Source organism: Nerophis lumbriciformis, linkage group LG08, assembly GCF_033978685.3.
Source record: "Nerophis lumbriciformis linkage group LG08, RoL_Nlum_v2.1, whole genome shotgun sequence".
Lineage (NCBI taxonomy): Eukaryota > Metazoa > Chordata > Actinopteri > Syngnathiformes > Syngnathidae > Nerophis > Nerophis lumbriciformis.
In genome coordinates this window covers 27,255,001-27,272,554 of record NC_084555.2, presented here as the reverse complement: position 1 = coordinate 27,272,554, position 17,554 = coordinate 27,255,001, and the positions used below count along the sequence as shown (strand labels likewise).

Genomic DNA, 17,554 nt, shown 5'->3' with positions numbered 1-17,554 from the left:
ACAATACGATTAGTTTGGGTGTCAATTGTGTATATGCAAAGAATAAATATTAATTCCATAATTACAGTAATTTTTTTGAAGGAACAAACAGTTGCCAGATCTGTTAAATACAATTTTATTTCATACAACCCTAAATCAACTGTAATACACCCTTAAATTGTTATAGTCAATCATAAAACATGGACTGTACAATGAGCTCAAAAGAGTGTTGATGTCTGATACCTTTTACTTTTGAACATTGGTACACTAAAAATAAAATGCAAATCTGGAAACAAACAAATACATTTAACACTTGACAGAGGTCAATAGATGAAGGGAACTGTCATCTATGGATTAATACTGTACTTTGTAGTCTACTCATAAAGTGCTTGAAGTAAAGAGAGACATATTCAGAGTGAGCTTTGTACTAAAAGGTAGTCTGCACAATGACAATATTGCTCTTAAAAGTTGTAAAACAACTTTTTAAGTATATTTGTTACATCACATGTATGTACTGGATCGTGTCCTACGGAAAAATTAAAGGATGCGGAGGTGCCACTTTGATATTTAAAAAAATATATATATTTAAAAATACTTTTTTTAGAAGCATTCAAGTCCCATCTTAAAACTAATTTGTATACACTAGCCTTTAAATAGACCCCCCTTTTAGACCAGTTGATCTGCCATCTCTTTTCTGCTCTGCCGCCCTCTCCTGCGTGGAGAGGTTATTAGGTGACCACAAATGATGCGCCAGCTGTTCAAAGTCGGGACCCGGGGTGGACCACTCATCTGTGCATCAGTTGATGACGTCTCTGCGCTGCTGACTTGTCTCCACTCAAGATCATCCACTGCTGGCCCCACTATGGACTGGACTCTCACACTATTATGTTAAATCCACTATGGACTGGACTCTCACACTATTAACTAGATCCACTCGACGTCCATTGCACCAGTCGTCCAGCGGGGCACATCTGCGGTCCCCTCCAACGTTTCTCATTGTAATCCCATTGGGTTGAGTTTTTTCTTGCCCTGATGTGGCATCTGAGCCGAGGATGTCGTTGTGGCTTGTGCAGCCCTTTGAGACACTCGTGATTTAGGGCTTTATAAATAAACTTTGATTGATTGATTGATTGATTTTGTAAAAAGGCGAAAAAAAATCCAAATACATTAGGTAAACTCCATACTGTATTCCAATACAAAGCTTTGTGTTATAGTTAGTAGTTTCCACATTTCAACTTTTTATTTTATTTTTGCTCTATTTTCCCAATGTTTTCATTTGTATTGTGTTCGTTGTTTAGTTTCATGTCTACTAATAATTCACTCATCATATAGTTTACACGTTTTGTTCGCCTACATTTTTTCATATAATAAATATAGAGAACGGGTGACACTTAAACATTTACTATTTGGTTATTAAAGAGGAAAAATACAGAGTTCCTATAGCAATGCTTGCATGGAAAATGTGTTGGGGAAAAAAATACTACTTTTACAGCCTTTTCGGAAGTAATCAGAAGATGCAAGTACAAATTGGAACTTCCTCCTTGGAATCTGTGGCAGCAATATTATAAAGGAAATATGGAAAATGGAGAAAATGACTCATATTTGTTACATCTGAAAGAAGACCCATACAAGGAAAGATGGTTGACGTGGCTAATTTATTTATTAAAAAGAAAAATATGATACCTATGTTTAGAAAATGAGCACCTCTTTGACGATAAGTAGCTTTCTGGAAAGGTGGAAAAAAATATATTTAGATATCCTCCAACAAGCATATTTGTTGGGGTTTTTTTTCAAACAAAATTCAATTGTATTTTTTTCTTTCTCCTAAGTTTTGCTCTTTTTTAATGTATATTTGTTCATTCTAAAAACTCCAATAAATAATATGTTTTAAAAAGGATTAATATAAAATTAAAATGTAATAAAAGTAGCATATATATATATATATATATATATATATATATATATATATATATATATATATATATACATATATATATACATATATATATATACATATATATATATATATATATATATATATATATATATATATATATATATATATATATATATATGCTTTTGGGGATACATAAATATTTTTTTCACCTTGCCAGTATATATATATTTTTTTTTTTTTCTTTAGGAGAAAATTCAATTGTATTTCTTTTTTTTCATCAAAGTTTTTGCACCAGTTTAAGATATGTATATATTTTTTCAATCACGTGTATCTAGATTTGTTCCTTCTTAAAACCCCAAATAAATATTTAGTTAAAAATGATTACTAAAAAATTACAATTTAATCAAAGTAGCCTACTAAAAAGGTGAAAAAAATAATTTATGTATCCTCCCACAAACATTTTTTTTCTAATGTATTTATTATTATTGTTGTTTTTACGTTTGTTTTTTTAAACAAAAATCAATTACATGTATTTCCTTCTTTGGCATTAGCTAAACTAAGATATTTTTTATATCTATTTATATATATTTTTTCAGTTGTATATTTGTTTCTTGTAAAAATGACAATACATATTAAGTTAAAAAAGGAGTAACATAAAAGTTAAATGTAATAAAAGTAGCCTACTGCAAAGGTGAAAACACAATGTATGTTTCCTCCCACAAGCATATTCAGTTTTTTTTAAATGTATTTATTATTATGGTATTTATTTATTTATTTTCAAAAATTTCAATTGTAATGTTTTCTAATTTTAATTAATGTATCCTCCCACAAGCATATTTAGTTTTTTTTTAAATATTTATGTAATATTATTTTTTTTTTACAATATTCAATTGTATTTATTTATTTCTCTTAGATTGTGTAATAATTCAGTGATTTTCAAACTGTGGTACTACACGGGTAGTACCACTAGTGGTACGCCAAAGAATCCATCCATTCATCCATCCATTTTCTATCGCCTGTCCCATTCGGGGTTGCGGGGGGTGCTGGACTATCTCAGATGCATTCGGGCGGAAGGTGGGGTAAACCCTGGACAAGTCGCCACCTCATCGCTGGGCCAACACAGATAGACAGACAACATTCACACTCACATTCACACACTAGGGCCAATTTAGTGTTGCCAATCAACCTATCCCCAGGTGCATGTCTTTGAAGGGGGGAGGAAGCCGAAGTACCTGGAAGGAACCCACACAGTCATGGGGAGAACATGCAAGCTCCTCACAGAAAGAACCCAGGATCGAACCCAGGACCTTCGTACTGTGCCACTGCGTTTCGCCAAAGAATCACTTGATTAAAGTACAGTGTTTTATTTTCATATATTCAAACACAGTGTTACTGTTCAAACCGTGTGCAATGTTACAGTGGCCAAACATAATAAACATATACGTGTAAAATAAAATTACTGCTTTGTTTTTAATGAATACTTAGGCCTACTAAGCGACTGTATAATGTTGGTCATTATTATGGTACTTTGAGAGCCAAGTTGTTTCTGAGGTGATACTCTGTGAAAAACATTTGAGAACCACTGTGTCACGGCCCGGGCGCATTCCAATGCGCATTCATCTGTGCGCTCTGCTGAGTACACCTCCAAGAGCGCACCTGCACACGTCACTCCTGCAGAAGCTGCGCCGGTGCACTGCTAGAATCAATCAGCACTCAACGCACCTGTCGCTAATGAGAAGACCTGCCTTCTTAAACCAGTGCAAACCTGCATCCTGTGCCAGATCGTAGTCATCTGTTCCAGTACACAGCAAACATTCGTTCCCGCGTGACGAACAATGTGTCTCGTCTCCCTGTGTTCCCCTCTGGTTCTCTGGCTGCTCCATATTGATCCCCTCGACCTCACGTCTGTCTCACGGATCTCCGAGCTTGTCTTGCCCCCCCCCCCCCCCCCCCTCCCCCCCATGGACTACCCTTGGACTACCGCACCTCGCTCAACACACTCTCCAGTTAATCCTCACACATAGTCTCACACACCATACACTTTTGGATTAGCCACACTCCATTTCCCTTGTTTATTAATATTATTATGTCCTATATATATATATATATATATATATATATATATATATATATATACATATACAGTATATATATATATATACATATATATATATATATATATTGTTTATATATACAAATAAATACAGAGCAAAACGACGTCTCCTCCTCCTGTACATGTAACACACTACACTAGTTTAACTAAGACATATTTATTTTTTAAGCAAGTGTATGTACATGTGTTCCTTTTAAAAACTCCAATAAATAATACGTCAAAAAAAGATTAATATAAAATAAAAATGTAATAAAAGTAAATTCGATAAGAACGGATAGACGTATTTGATATTATACAATAAAACAAGTTATAACAAGTACATATATTTACTGCCATAACACAAATACTGTTGTATAATAATACCTTACTGCCCCACCCGATCCCTAAGATCAGCCGATCAGCTGCTACTGACGGTCCCTGACACAAGGCTGAAGCTTAGAGGTGACAGAGCTTTCGCCGTTGCTGCTCCCAAGCTCTGGAACGACCTACCTCTGAGTGTTAGACAGGCCTCCTCTCTTCCTGTTTTTAAATCTCTCTTAAAAACATACTTTTATTCCATGGCTTTTAACACTGAGTGATATCCATCCTGCAATGGCGCCCCATAATACACCTGCTGTGAACCTGTTTTTATGTTTTATTTATTCTATTTTTTTTTTTATCGTGTTCTGTTTGTGTTGTGTTGTGTTTGCTCGGTACTCGTATTATATTTTAACCTGCCCATTGTACAGCACTTTGGCTACCCCTGTGGTAAATTTTAAATGTGCTTTATAAATAAAGTTGATTTGATTTGATTTGATTTGTATTTGGATCAGTTAAATAGTGTTTTCTTTTATAAAAGAAATACATTAGTGTGAATGTTGTCTATCTGTGGTGGCCCTGTGATGAGATGGCGACTTGTCCAGGGTGTACCCTGTCTTCCGTCCGATTGTAGCTGAGATAGGTTCCAGCGCCCCCCGCGACCCCGAAGGGAATAAGCGGTAGAAAATGGATGGATGGATGGATATTTATTTTTTAAGCAAGTGTATGTACATGTGTTCCTTCTAAAAACTCCAATAAATAATACGTCAAAAAGATTAATATAAAATAAAAATGTAATAAAAGTACATTCGATAAGAAAAGATAGACGTATTTGATATTATACAATAAAACAAGTTATAACAAGTACATATATTTACTACCATAACACAAATACTGTTGTATTTGGATCAGTTAAATAGTGATTTCTTTTATAAAAGAAATACATTAGTGTGAATGTTGTCTATCTGTGTTGCCCTGTGATGAGATGGCGACTAGTTCGGGGTGTACCCCGCCTTCTGCCCGAATGCAGCTGGGATAGGCTCCAGCGCCCCCCGCGACCCCAAAAGGGACACGTGAATGGATGGATTATTATATTGGACGTCAGAACAACTAACGTCACTTCCGGTAAAAACGTTTTTGCTACTACTCAGTTGCATACACTTAATATTCCGAGACACCAGATGGCGCTTTGGAGTTATGACAGCCACAAGACGTCAACCTCTCATTATGAAATAATTTTTTGTTTGTTATATCACAAATAAACAAACATGTATATACGTATTGATTCAACTTGGATTCAATGTTACTTTAACATTAATACATCGTATTGGGCTAAAAAAAAGAAAATACCCTGCAAAAAATGTTCTATAGAATTTCTAAAGAATATCTCTATAGAATTTCTAATGAACTTTAGGACCGAAGTTCTATAGAATTTCTAAAGAATATCTCTATAGAATTTCTAATGAACTTTAGGACCGAAGTTCTATAGAACAGGATTCTAAAGAATGGTTCTATAGAACAGGGTTCTAAAGAATGGTTCTATAGAACAGGGTTCTAAAGAATGGTTCTATAGAACAGGGTTCTAAAGAACATGGTTCTAAAGAATGGTTCTATAGAACAGGGTTCTAAAGAATGGTTCTATAGATCTCCTCTAAAGAATAGTGCTATAGAAGAAAGTTCTAAAGAGTAGTTCTATAGAACAGGCTCCTATGGAATGGCTTTCTGTGGAATACGGTTCAGAATGATGTAGAAATGATTGGGCAGGCATTCTACAAAATCTGTGGTCTAACACTGGCAATGGAGAAAGACAAATATTGCAGTTGAATGAATGTTGACTTGTATTTATTATATACATGTAACTCAAATCTTGACGTAATAAATAAATGTCAGCAGCATAAATCAACATGATCACCGCGCTTCCCCGACTGTTAGAGACGGCTAGACGTCCAGCAGAATTTGTTTCTGAGGCCTTCTTTTTTTTCCCATTTTCTGCGCAATGTTCAGTTTCACTCCAATGATTTTCTTTATCACATTTGCTTCACTTGAGGGATGGAGCTTCTTCACAAAATCTGAAAGATCAATAAAATATACCAGAATTAGTGTCTGCAGACACCAAGACACTAGCTGTCATGCAATGAGTTACACTATGGCATTTTTCAGCTCGATAAAGAGAGTGATGTCTATCATTTAATCAATGCAATGGATAGTCAACACACTGCATACATTGCATATCACGCGTTTCTATGCTGTAAGGCACTTGCACTGCTTGACGCACACAAAATCATATGTGGTGCAATCATGCCAGGCTTTACGAACTGCAACAAATCTGTATCAAATTCTGACAGTGCATGTACACTATTCATTAGCTATATAGAAAATCCATTCAGTGTGTGAAATATTTTTCAAATTATTTTCAGGATTTCACTATCTTGTGAATCTTGTTGTGTACTTGATGGGTGTCCCCAATGGCGTTCGAACAATCACGAAAGTGCATTAATAGAATTCTAATAAAAATATTTAACTTCAATCTGATTGAAACCATATCCACATCGGGAAGGGGATCTGACACATTCCCTATCTAAAAGTCGTTCACTTCTCAACTTGCAGCAGAACTCACGGAAATTCCCGACGCTAGTTGTTAAATAGTAAGGCGGAGAATGCCGATATAAGATATCAAACGAGAAAAAGGTGTAGATATCCGTGCGCTGCGGTTTTTGCTTAGTCACTTGATGTTGGTTTCCGACGAGATCAAAGCTAATGTGACCACCCATGCCTATAAATCTGTCAAAACGAACATCTCGCAGTCAATTCATGGACCAAGCAGACTGGAAGCTATGGATATCTATACTTCATGCCAAACGATCACGGAACGACTTGGAGATAGGAAAAGGGTCAGATCCACTTCCCTGATGTGGATATGGTTTTAATCAGATTGATTTAACTTATACTCACCAATAATAGCAGACACTTTCTTGTCATCCAGTTTTGGTTTCTCATGCTTATCCTTAAAAGCATTGGATTTTTTTCCTGTCAAGCTGCTGTTGGCCAGCTCCTCTCTGGCAGAGCGACAGCAGGACGTCGAGCTGATAGTATTGTTGCCTGACGTGATAAGTCGTCCATCTTCATTAGCAGGCCAGGAAGTCCTTTAATAGAAAAAAGTACATTGTGATGCAGACACAATAAAAAAATAATACATTAATAACATGAAGCTGGCGATATCCAAACCGCTCGGCTCTAACCCCAGCTATCATAATGTAAGGGTATTTTGATAGGAATCTTGTTCAAGTCAAGGGAAACATGGTAAGGAAGCAATCAAAGATGAAAAATATATATAACCATATATATTAATTCATCCTGACCACGCGAAGATTTAATATTTGTCGGTCAAGTATTAATCAGATATCCAGCTGAGACAAAATATCAAGAAGGAAGGGACGTAACTCTTGCTAATATAAGAGAAACACACAAAAACGGACGGACAGACAGACAAACAAACACCATATGTCCTCCCCTTATTTAGAGGGGAGGACATCACAACTTAGGATGTTGTATATGCAACAGTTCTGAAATTATCCCAAATCATAAATGGATTTTTATTGGAAAAAAGGGGCATAACTCTGGAAAATATTGTCCGAGACGACTCATTTTCGATAGGCTTCTTGTTACACTAAGATAAATAGATGTAACAAGTTTGGTTTCCGTACATGAAACGATTCTGTAAATATTGCGGTGACGGATGGACAGCCGTACATGACGACAATACCCGTAGGCCAAAGTTAGATGAAAATACAGTAATAAGAAAGTTATTTCATACATCGACATGTAAGCATATTTTCCATCAACCTATGATAATTACAATAACATACTTCTAGAATAAGAAAACCTACCTTCAACAACCCTCAATGCATCTCGAAGGGATTTGTTTTCCTCTCTCAACTGGAGGACTTCCTTCTTCAGGGATTCCATTTCTGTACATGTATCTTTCGGTGAAGTTCTTCCCAGCTGAAAATGTCAAAATAGTAAATCAAATGAAATAATTTGTATTATGATTAATTTGGGCGCTCATATGTTTTCCGGAAGCAATTTGTCCTGGATACGGCCCTGACAGCACCATATAAGTTTTACATGTATAAGCAACCTTGTAGGCACATTAATTTGAATATGCTACATGTACATGTAGCAGTAAGCCATTCACACAGTAGGCACTGTTCATCAGGTATTTGTAGTGTTATTTTCATATAAGTAAAAGTATAAACTTGTGTTTTAAACCAGTTGCCAGGGATGCAATTTTTACGTCCTCGATTTCAAATGAATGCTAGGCACTTGTGATTGTTTGCCTCGAGAGGGTGCTTTGATTAACCAATAAAATCCTATTCTATTCTATTCATGTACTCACAGCAGCAAGTTGGGCCTTCAATTGTGCCCGAGCATCATATCCCACAGCTGTACGGCTTACTTTCCTCTTTTTCTTCTGAAAAATCAAGATTAACAAGAAAACGTGTTCAGTTCTTTTATATGCCATTGAAGTGAAGAAATATGTTTGCAGAAATGATAGATTTTCGAGTACATGCAGAAAGTCTGTCAACACCTCAATTTGTCTTGAATATTATTCTGTCTGAGTTGGTCGAATTGAATCAAAATATTCAATAACTTTAAAGCCTACAATGAAACATGATTTGATTAACTTTTATGATAAAGAAAAACTGACAAGGTACTTCAAAAGTATGGGATTGAATCCTACAAAACCTCACACAGTTGAAACACCACTGAAATAGTGAGTGAGTGAATTAACGTTTAACGTCGCTTTCAACACTATTTCGGTCATATCGCGACAACACCACTGAAATAAAAGTACCTGCTGTCTGTCAGATAGAGTCTCCTCAACACTTTCATCCTTGCTCTCACTGTCTGATGACCAAGACTTTGGCTGTTTGTTTCTCTTGCCTCTGCCATATTCCAAATCACCAGTAAGGGGTACATCCTTGCCATCCTGAGCGGCTTTCAAATATGGCGTCAGTTCACGTGTGTCTTCTGTGTAAAAACAAATATGTGCCACATTAAGCTAAATTAAACTGTACAGTTAGTCATACATTTCAGCAGCAGATTGTTATCACTAAATTACTTTGGTATACCTACAGTTCTGATGATTCAGAAATTCACCTCAGCGAGAAACAAATTTCACCTTACTTTCCCTTATTTACAGGCTTACAGCCATATTAAAAAATTGTCAAGGTTAAGTCTGTACTATCATGACAATCACCTCAGCATTGCAGATTGAAACATTCAGTATACCAGGGCTGCACTGATGAGAAACTACTATCAATCATGGAAGAAAAAAAATTATATTAATTAAATTTAACTTTACATAAACAAAGTCGAAAGTTCAAAGTGTAAAATCAGAAGTACATTAAATATATCTATATTAAATATATCTATATTTATATGTACTTCTGGTAAAACGTATACTTTTTACTGAATTGAATTGAAAAGTTTTCAACTGTTTATTAATTACCACCAAATCTCAGAATTCTTGCCACGTATTTGGTTTGTGACTGCTTCCTTCCTCCTGCTTTGTTGAGTGGCCATGGAACTTGGACTTCTTCATCACTGTCCCAATTTTCTCCATTCATCTTCTCTCGAGAACCGCTCGTGGTTAATATACTATATTTCGTCTCGATGATCATCCTCCCCTTGCTTCCGTTTGGCGACCTGACTGGGGGCCAAACTCCTTCTCTGTGTGATCACACAAGCCTGACGTTACAAACAATGGAGGGATGATAATAATAATAATAATAATAATAATAATAAATTAGGCTAGTTTTGCTAGCTCACCATTTCCGCCCGTGCCTCGAAGCTGCTGTTTGGCTCAACGTTAGCCCGCTTGTGACGTCTCGCATCGCGCCTAGAAGACCCTAAACCTAAATGTGATGTTTAAGCCAACAAAGTTACCGTCAATGAACTCCGACGTGACTTGGGCAGCTTAGAAAGAGCGAGTGAAGTCAACATGGACGTTGTGGCCGCCATCACCAACTCAAACTGCCCGCGAAATCTGCTTTGCAACTACGGCAAGCGCGAAGGGGAAAAATAAATAATTTAAAAAAAAAAGTTGATTTGAAACATATTCGCACTTATTAGTGTCGGATATGAGAAACATTGATACAACGCGATTATTACCAACTATACATGAATTTGGTTGTGATTGCAGCCTTAAAACAGTTTTGTTATTTTATAACAAAACGAGAGCAGTTCTATCTATCGTGTTTGGGGGGGGGGGGGGGGGGGGGTTGTAATGTTACGGCGGGAAAAGTAGTAAACTAAATATAACATTGAACCATGCTTTTGAAAATGTATACATTTAAATCCTGGCAAATACTGACTTTTAACAATATAAATTGTTACTTACATGAGTTCGGTAAAGTGTTTTCCTATTGGGCTCCGTGAAGAAACGTGTCTGGGCTTGTTCTTCCACAGCTGCATGCAGGTACGTGGGCGGGTCCTGACGTTTTAGGTCTGATTTAAACCTTTGAACTGAGTTTTGCTAAATCAATTTATGTTGGAAGTCCAATAAAATTAATTTTATCACATAAAAAAGTAAGTTACGAAAATATTCACACTTTTTACTTATAGATAACTCAAAAACTCTAAAAATAAAAATAAATTGATTTATTGGAATAAATATACTTTTAAAAATAAAGTCTGCCGAAGTTCTGGGTGTCCGCCTTGAAATGACACCTCACAATTTTGAATGATACAAAATTAACATTTTCATAATTGAGGGAGACATCCTGCATTGTTCAAAAAACAAGCTCAAGTCTGGTGAATCAACTTAATGAGATTAATCAATGCTATGGTGATAGCGCTGCTGCCATTTTATAGAATTTTATTCCATGGAACAATCTATAGAACTTTCAGCAGATAAAGGATAATGTCTATAGAATTTCTGTTAGACATTCTATAGAATGCCCAGTTCTATAGAACAATCTATAGACCTTTCAGCAGATAAAGTAATGTCTATAGAATTTCTGTTAGACATTCTATAGAATGCCCAGTTCTATAGAACAATCTATGGACTTTTCATCAGATAATGTAATGTCTATAGAATTTCTATAGGATATTCTATAGAATTCCCAGCTCTATAGAACAGTGAAAAGACCTTCCAGCACATGAAGCTGATGTCTATAGAATTTCTATAGAATTTTGAATACATATTCTATAGAATCTTCAGTTCTAAAGAAATTCCGACGAAATTCTATAGCGTTCTATATATTTCTATAGAACATTTTTTGCAGGGTAGGCATAATATATGTATGACAATGTAAACACTCGCTTGAAAGTATACTCCTAATGGAGTAAGCGAAATGTTCATTAAAAAGTATCCACAGAGCAATTGAAAATGTGAGGTTATAGACCAGCAGGCGTACCCGTGTCACCAGACCACTCCTTGCTGTCAAGAAGCGCTTCCGTGTTTACACTCTCGCCAAAAAAAAGAAAAAAAAACACAGAGTGGCGGCTCTGGAGCGAATGTTTACCGAGCAAGCATCGAGTGGTGGCGAGTCACACTGGAGCCTCGCTGCATGGTAACAACACAGGTGACCGGCTACCGCGGTTAGATTATATAGCGTAATGTTCACTCGAAAGGGTCATGGAGACGTCAAGAAATCTACACAGAAAGTTTTGGACACAAAGAAGGATGTTCTGACCCGGCTGAAGCACCTGCGCTCGCTGTTAGGTAAGTGAAATGTGACCGTGCTGCATCACCGACGCTAAGCTAGACGAGCTAGCTAGCAGGCACCCAGCCGCCTATCGTCACACAGGTCGGCGGGTTAGCCGGTTGGCTGTCACTTCTACGGGCTTGACTAAGCTACTGGAGCCGGCAAACTCCGTTGTTGTACAAATAGCTCCACTCGGACTCTGACGGGTTAACAACACCGCGGCCGTGCGTCTTGCTTGACGTAACAATGGTCCATTGTGATACAACGTGGATGCTGGCTACCTTAAGCTAACTCTCCTGTTTGCTAACTAGCCTGTCAATGCTAACTGTCTCATTAGTGAATAACCATTGTTGTCCTGTTTCATTACTATCATCACTGATATATCTCCGTTCATAATGTACATTCTGCATTTATTTGAACGTTATGTCAGATGCATCCATTGCTCATCCCTGTTTTTCAACCTCTTTCCTTTTGTATTCATCATTAATTATTATTATTTTAATTGGCAAATTAATTATTGACGTTTTTTTGGTATTTACATTTTTTTATCTTTAGTTTTGAGCACTTTGTGTCTTTCCTTCCTCACTGCACAAGCATCAATCTATTAATTCACATTCTTTAGAAAATAGTGACGTCAAAAACATCATCCATCCATCCATTTTCTACCGCCTGTCCCTTTCGGGGTCGTGGGAGGTGCTGGAGCCTATCCCAGCTGCATTCGGGCGGTAGGCGGGGTACACCCAGGACAAGTCGCCACCTCATCATATTGAGAATAAATTATCCGTAATAGTCGTTGATAAACCTGCAGTGATTAATCCAATCAAGTGAAGTGAATTATATTTATATAGCGCTTTTCTCTAGTGACTCAAAGTTCTTTACATCGTGAAACCCAATATCGAAGTTACATTTAAACCAGTGTGGGTGGCACTGGGAGCAGGTGGGTAAAGTGTCTTGCCCAAGGACACAACGGCAGTGACTAGGATGGCGGAAGCGGGGATCGAACCTGCAACCCTCAAGTTGCTGGCACGGCCGCTCTACCAACCGAGCTATACCGCCCCAATCAAAAAGATAACCTTTGATTTCTATACAATTGCTTCGATTAATCGTTAAATGAGTGCAACTAATAAACATGGATACAAATCTGTGGCGCATGGAGTGCCCGGAACTTTAAATACGCTGAGACAGTATCAGAGCGGTGGCGTCTGTTTACTGTGATCTTTTTTTCTAACTTTCATTAATGTACCCGTTAGTAATGTAGTTCCAATGTTGATGATGTGCATCTATTAGAAAAAGTAAAGGTTATGGTAAGCATATTTTTTTTGTATTTATTTCAACTATTTTCCTATTTAAATTTTCCAATTGAGGGTATAAAGTGTGTTTTATCCAATTGATTAATCAAACAATCTAATTGATAGATTTATTCCATTACTAAAATAACTGATAGCCATAATCATCACTGTGGAGAAGGGGTCCAGTAAGCTTAAAAACACCCTGAATCTTTCTACTCATTTTCTGTAATGATGAGCTATAACTGATTTTTTGATTTGATGAAATACTGATGACTTTCCCCCCTGATATTGATATTTTGTGTGATTTTTTTTTTTTCTACACCAACAAAGTAACCTTGATAGACTAATTGCTATCATTAAAACATTGCATGTGTTGCAGCTCCACTGAACGTTCTTATCACTTAAGTTACACCTTGCCAGGGTTTTTTTTTTTTATAGATAAAGTATAGGTCCACATCGCCCTTTTTTCACTTTTTCTATTCACATAAAAGGAGCTGTTTGCTATTTGCTCAAAGTCACATTTTTTTAAACCAAAAAATATCACAAGACCACCACCAGCTAGTTTATGTCACTATTAATGGTTTAACAGAACACATATATACATTTCAAATGTCAATATTTTTCATGATTACTCATTACAGTATTTTGAATAAAAATTGCTAGTCAAACCAAGGAATTAGTCTGCCGTTCAGGCTGCACATACACAAAAGCAGTAGCAGAAAATAAACTTACAATTTGTAGTTATGTTATTGTTACAATAGAATATACAGTCGATGTTAAAAAACATTTGTAGCTAAACGGTGTCAAATTGCTATCATGAGTGCACAAAAAACAAAGCTAAGGTGTGTGTTACTTGGGGCGTAGTTCAGATGCTCAAAGCCGGAAGAAGACGGGATATAATTCTTCCAACACTTTGGAAAATTAGCGCCATGTAGGCAGCTGCGTAAAGGTTGCAAACATTTGCTTTAGCGCATGCTGCTGCTGTTGTGCTGGTGGTAGTAAGTCTATATATAGTAAGTTATCCTAAAAAATGTGGAAGTGACACGCCCACTTTTTCAAGTTTTTTTTTAGTTCGTCCTGATACTTCATGAGATCAATTGATACTTGTGTGAGAAATGCTACTCCCATTTCTACTCTTTGTACTTGTTGACTTTTGCAACTGTTTGCTAAAAAAGTGTTTTGATGTTAAACATGTCCGCAAAAAATTACTAATATAATACCAATTTCTCAAAAATTGCACAAGCGAAAGGCACCTTACACCTGAAGTTTACATGAGCAATGATTATTACTCAATTTAAGTGTCTGGAGAAGCTATAGAGATGTTCTGATCAGGGATTTATGCTGCCAAATCCGATACCAAACATTTATGAGTGAGATTGCCCGATACCAATACTGATACCAATCACATGTATTAACTTAATTTAAAAAAATATATATATTTATTGAGCGATATTCACAGTATATGACATACAAATAATCAAACTTCAATAAATTCAAAGGTCATATACTATATGATAATTTAACTTGTAATAAACTTTAGTAAAGTTGTGTATAAACAAATATATGAAACGCCATGCAATTTTCATTCCATTATTGTTTACATCAGCGACTTATGTTTGTTTTCCAAAAAGTAAACAAATCCATGTGTGTTACACACGTGGTCGTTGACAGCCATGAATCAAAATTTAACATTCACAATACAGCACATAAACAACATTGACAGGTCTACAACTGCTGAGTTTCGAGGGCAAACGATCGACTAATTTAGCACTCCGTTTAAAATATGAAATTAACCTACCTAAAGAAGTTGTGCAGCTTGCTACATTTTTTCCCAACAGCCTGTAATAGTTTGTGTTTTCTTTTTTTGATCCGTTCCTTACTCGGCATTTTGAGAGCTGCCTGACCTAAATTCACTGAACACCTGACGTCCTTCCAGACAGACCCTGATGGAACTAGTGTATCTCTCGGAAAATCTCGGAACAACTCTGCAGTTCTCGTTGTCGGTTAACCTTTGACACACGCTTTCAAAATGGCTGTGCCCATGTTGTATATACCGATTTATGTTAATTTTGCGACGTCTTAAACAGTTGAAAATGTCGGGGTGTTTTTATCAATTTATTGGATGAAACAATTACGTTACAATTTTCCATTATAGGGCTGTCACAATATGAACATTTCTTATCACGGTTATTGTCGCCAAAATTATCACGGTTATCATTATGGCGGTATTTTCAAATGTGTTCAAAAAGTACTTATACTGAAATATTTTAAATACGTTTTATTTAAAAAAAACAAATGACACATTCAAAATGATATACTTTGTAGAAGAAACATTATTGCTGATAACTGTTACATGTACCTCAAGTGGAAATTAAATGTGCATATGAAAGCAACATAAGCATTGTTAACAGAGTAACATGGCAGAAACTAAATAAAATAAATATAAACAAATACATTTAAAACTGTGAAAAATGGCACATGATGGCTTTAAGATGTAACCACACTTTTTGTCCTGGTATACAACAATAGTGTTGAAATATGAGAGATCTAGTCTTACACATACACTATATTGCCAAAAGTATTTGACCACCCATCCAAATGATCAGAATCTGTTGTCCTAATCACTTGGCCCGGCCACAGGTGTATAAAATCAAGCACTTAGGCATGGAGACTGTTTCTACAAACATTTGTGAAAGAATGGGCCGCTCTCAGGAGCTCAGTGATTTCCAGCGTGGAACTGTCATAGGATGCCACCTGTGCAACAAATCCAGTCGTGAAATTTCCTCGCTCCTAAATATTCCAAAGTCAACTGTCGGCTTTATTATAGGACAATGGAAGAGTTTGGGAACAATAGCAACTCAGCCATGAAGTGGTAGGCCACATAAACTGACAGAAGGGTCAGCAGAGGAATTATGATGTGGGGTTGTTTTTCAGGAGTTGGGCTTGGCCCCTTAGTTCCAGTGAAAGGAACTTTGAATGCTCCAGGATACCAAAACATTTTGGACAATTCCATGCTCCCAACCTTGTGGGAACAGTTTGGGGCAGGCCCCTTCCTTTTCCAACATGACTGTGCAACATTGCACAAAGCAAGGTCCTTAAAGACATGGATGATAGAGTCTGATGTATATGAACTTGACTGGCCTGCACATAGTCCTGACCTGAACCCGGTAGAACGCCTTTGGGATGAATTAGAACGGAGACTGAGAGCCAGGCCTTCTCGACCAACATCAGTGTGTGACCTCACCAATACGCTTTTGGAAGAACGGTCGAAAATTCCTATAAACACACTCCGCAACCTTGTGGACAGCCTTCCCAGAAGAGTTGAAGCTGTAATTGCTGCAAAAGGTGGACCGATATCATATTGAACCCTATGGGTTAGGAATGGGATGACACTTCAAGTTCATATGTCAAGGCAGGTGGCCAAATACTTTTGGCAATATAGTGTATCAGAGAACACCTCTCAACTATTTGAAAGTTTGCCAATGAATTATGACAGCGCTGCAGTGAAGTCTTTTGCCATTTTTGAGGAAGGAGCATAAGCAGCTGCTTCTAGAAGACATCAGGTATTGTATGTGTGATAGTGGTAGTTGATGCACTGTAACTGTGGCATCCAACTTGCCCGCTGCATGCCCACTCTGTAATTAAGGGAAAAGCAAATGTATTATTATTTTTATTAGATGCTAATTCTTATTATAATCATCTGACCGACACACACACAGTGACACGCAAACCCTAAAGTTAGACGTGTAAAAACAAAACATGTTGCAGTGTTTCTGCTAGGATTTGTTTTTAACATTAAGTTTTAAAAGTAACGTAAAGTAGCAGCGGTCTTTAACAGCACATAATACATAAACAGAAGTACATTTTGCTCCTCTGCACTGTATCTTGTGTGCACACACTCCTCGCGCTCACCGATAGCGCCCAACAACAAGTAACTTTATGCAACACATAAGTGTAACTGTAAGAACGTTTGACAGACCAACGATTACAAGTTAATTTTCAAACACTTTCCATCATGCATTCAGCTACAAGTTGACGTACCTTGCACTCGACGGGGAGTTGTGACTGCTGGTTCCGGAGTTAACTCAACATGTTGGAAGTGTTGCCTCCCTTCACGGGGACTTTTTTCCTGAATTTTCTGGTGATGGGCTAACTGTCCTCAATGATTTTACCTTCAGAATGCTTTACCAATCCAAAATACGTCCAGACTTCAGATGTTGTCCGTTTACGAGGAGGGCAACATCTCAAGAGCGAGGTCCATGTGTTG

General features: G+C 36.9%; 2 protein-coding genes across 8 annotated transcripts in view; one reads left to right on the top strand and one right to left on the bottom strand.

The window, feature by feature from the left end:
* Positions 1–6,141: 6,141 nt before the first annotated feature.
* Positions 6,142–11,270, bottom strand: LOC140678986 (uncharacterized). The gene is made up of 8 exons (XM_072913663.1): positions 10,690–11,270; positions 10,119–10,204; positions 9,799–10,019; positions 9,142–9,317; positions 8,683–8,757; positions 8,174–8,288; positions 7,239–7,429; positions 6,142–6,355 (listed from the first exon to the last, which is right to left on the bottom strand). Exons 3-7 carry the CDS (start codon positions 9,968–9,970, stop codon positions 7,317–7,319), a joined length of 651 nt encoding a protein of 216 aa, XP_072769764.1. The 5' UTR covers positions 9,971–10,019; positions 10,119–10,204; positions 10,690–11,270; the 3' UTR covers positions 6,142–6,355; positions 7,239–7,316.
* A 462-nt stretch (positions 11,271–11,732) lies between these two features.
* Positions 11,733–17,554, top strand: part of ralgapa2 (Ral GTPase activating protein catalytic subunit alpha 2) — a 273,154-nt gene continuing 267,332 nt past the window's right edge. For 4 of the 7 annotated variants that reach the window (XM_072913661.1, XM_072913662.1, XM_072913658.1 and 1 more), the window contains exon 1: positions 11,734–12,015. In XM_072913661.1, the coding sequence (XP_072769762.1) occupies positions 11,910–12,015 (106 nt within the window). In that variant the 5' untranslated portion in view covers positions 11,734–11,909. Of the gene's footprint in view, positions 12,016–17,554 lie in introns of all 7 variants that reach the window. The other 3 variants (XM_072913656.1, XM_072913659.1, XM_072913657.1) reach the window with 1 other exon arrangement.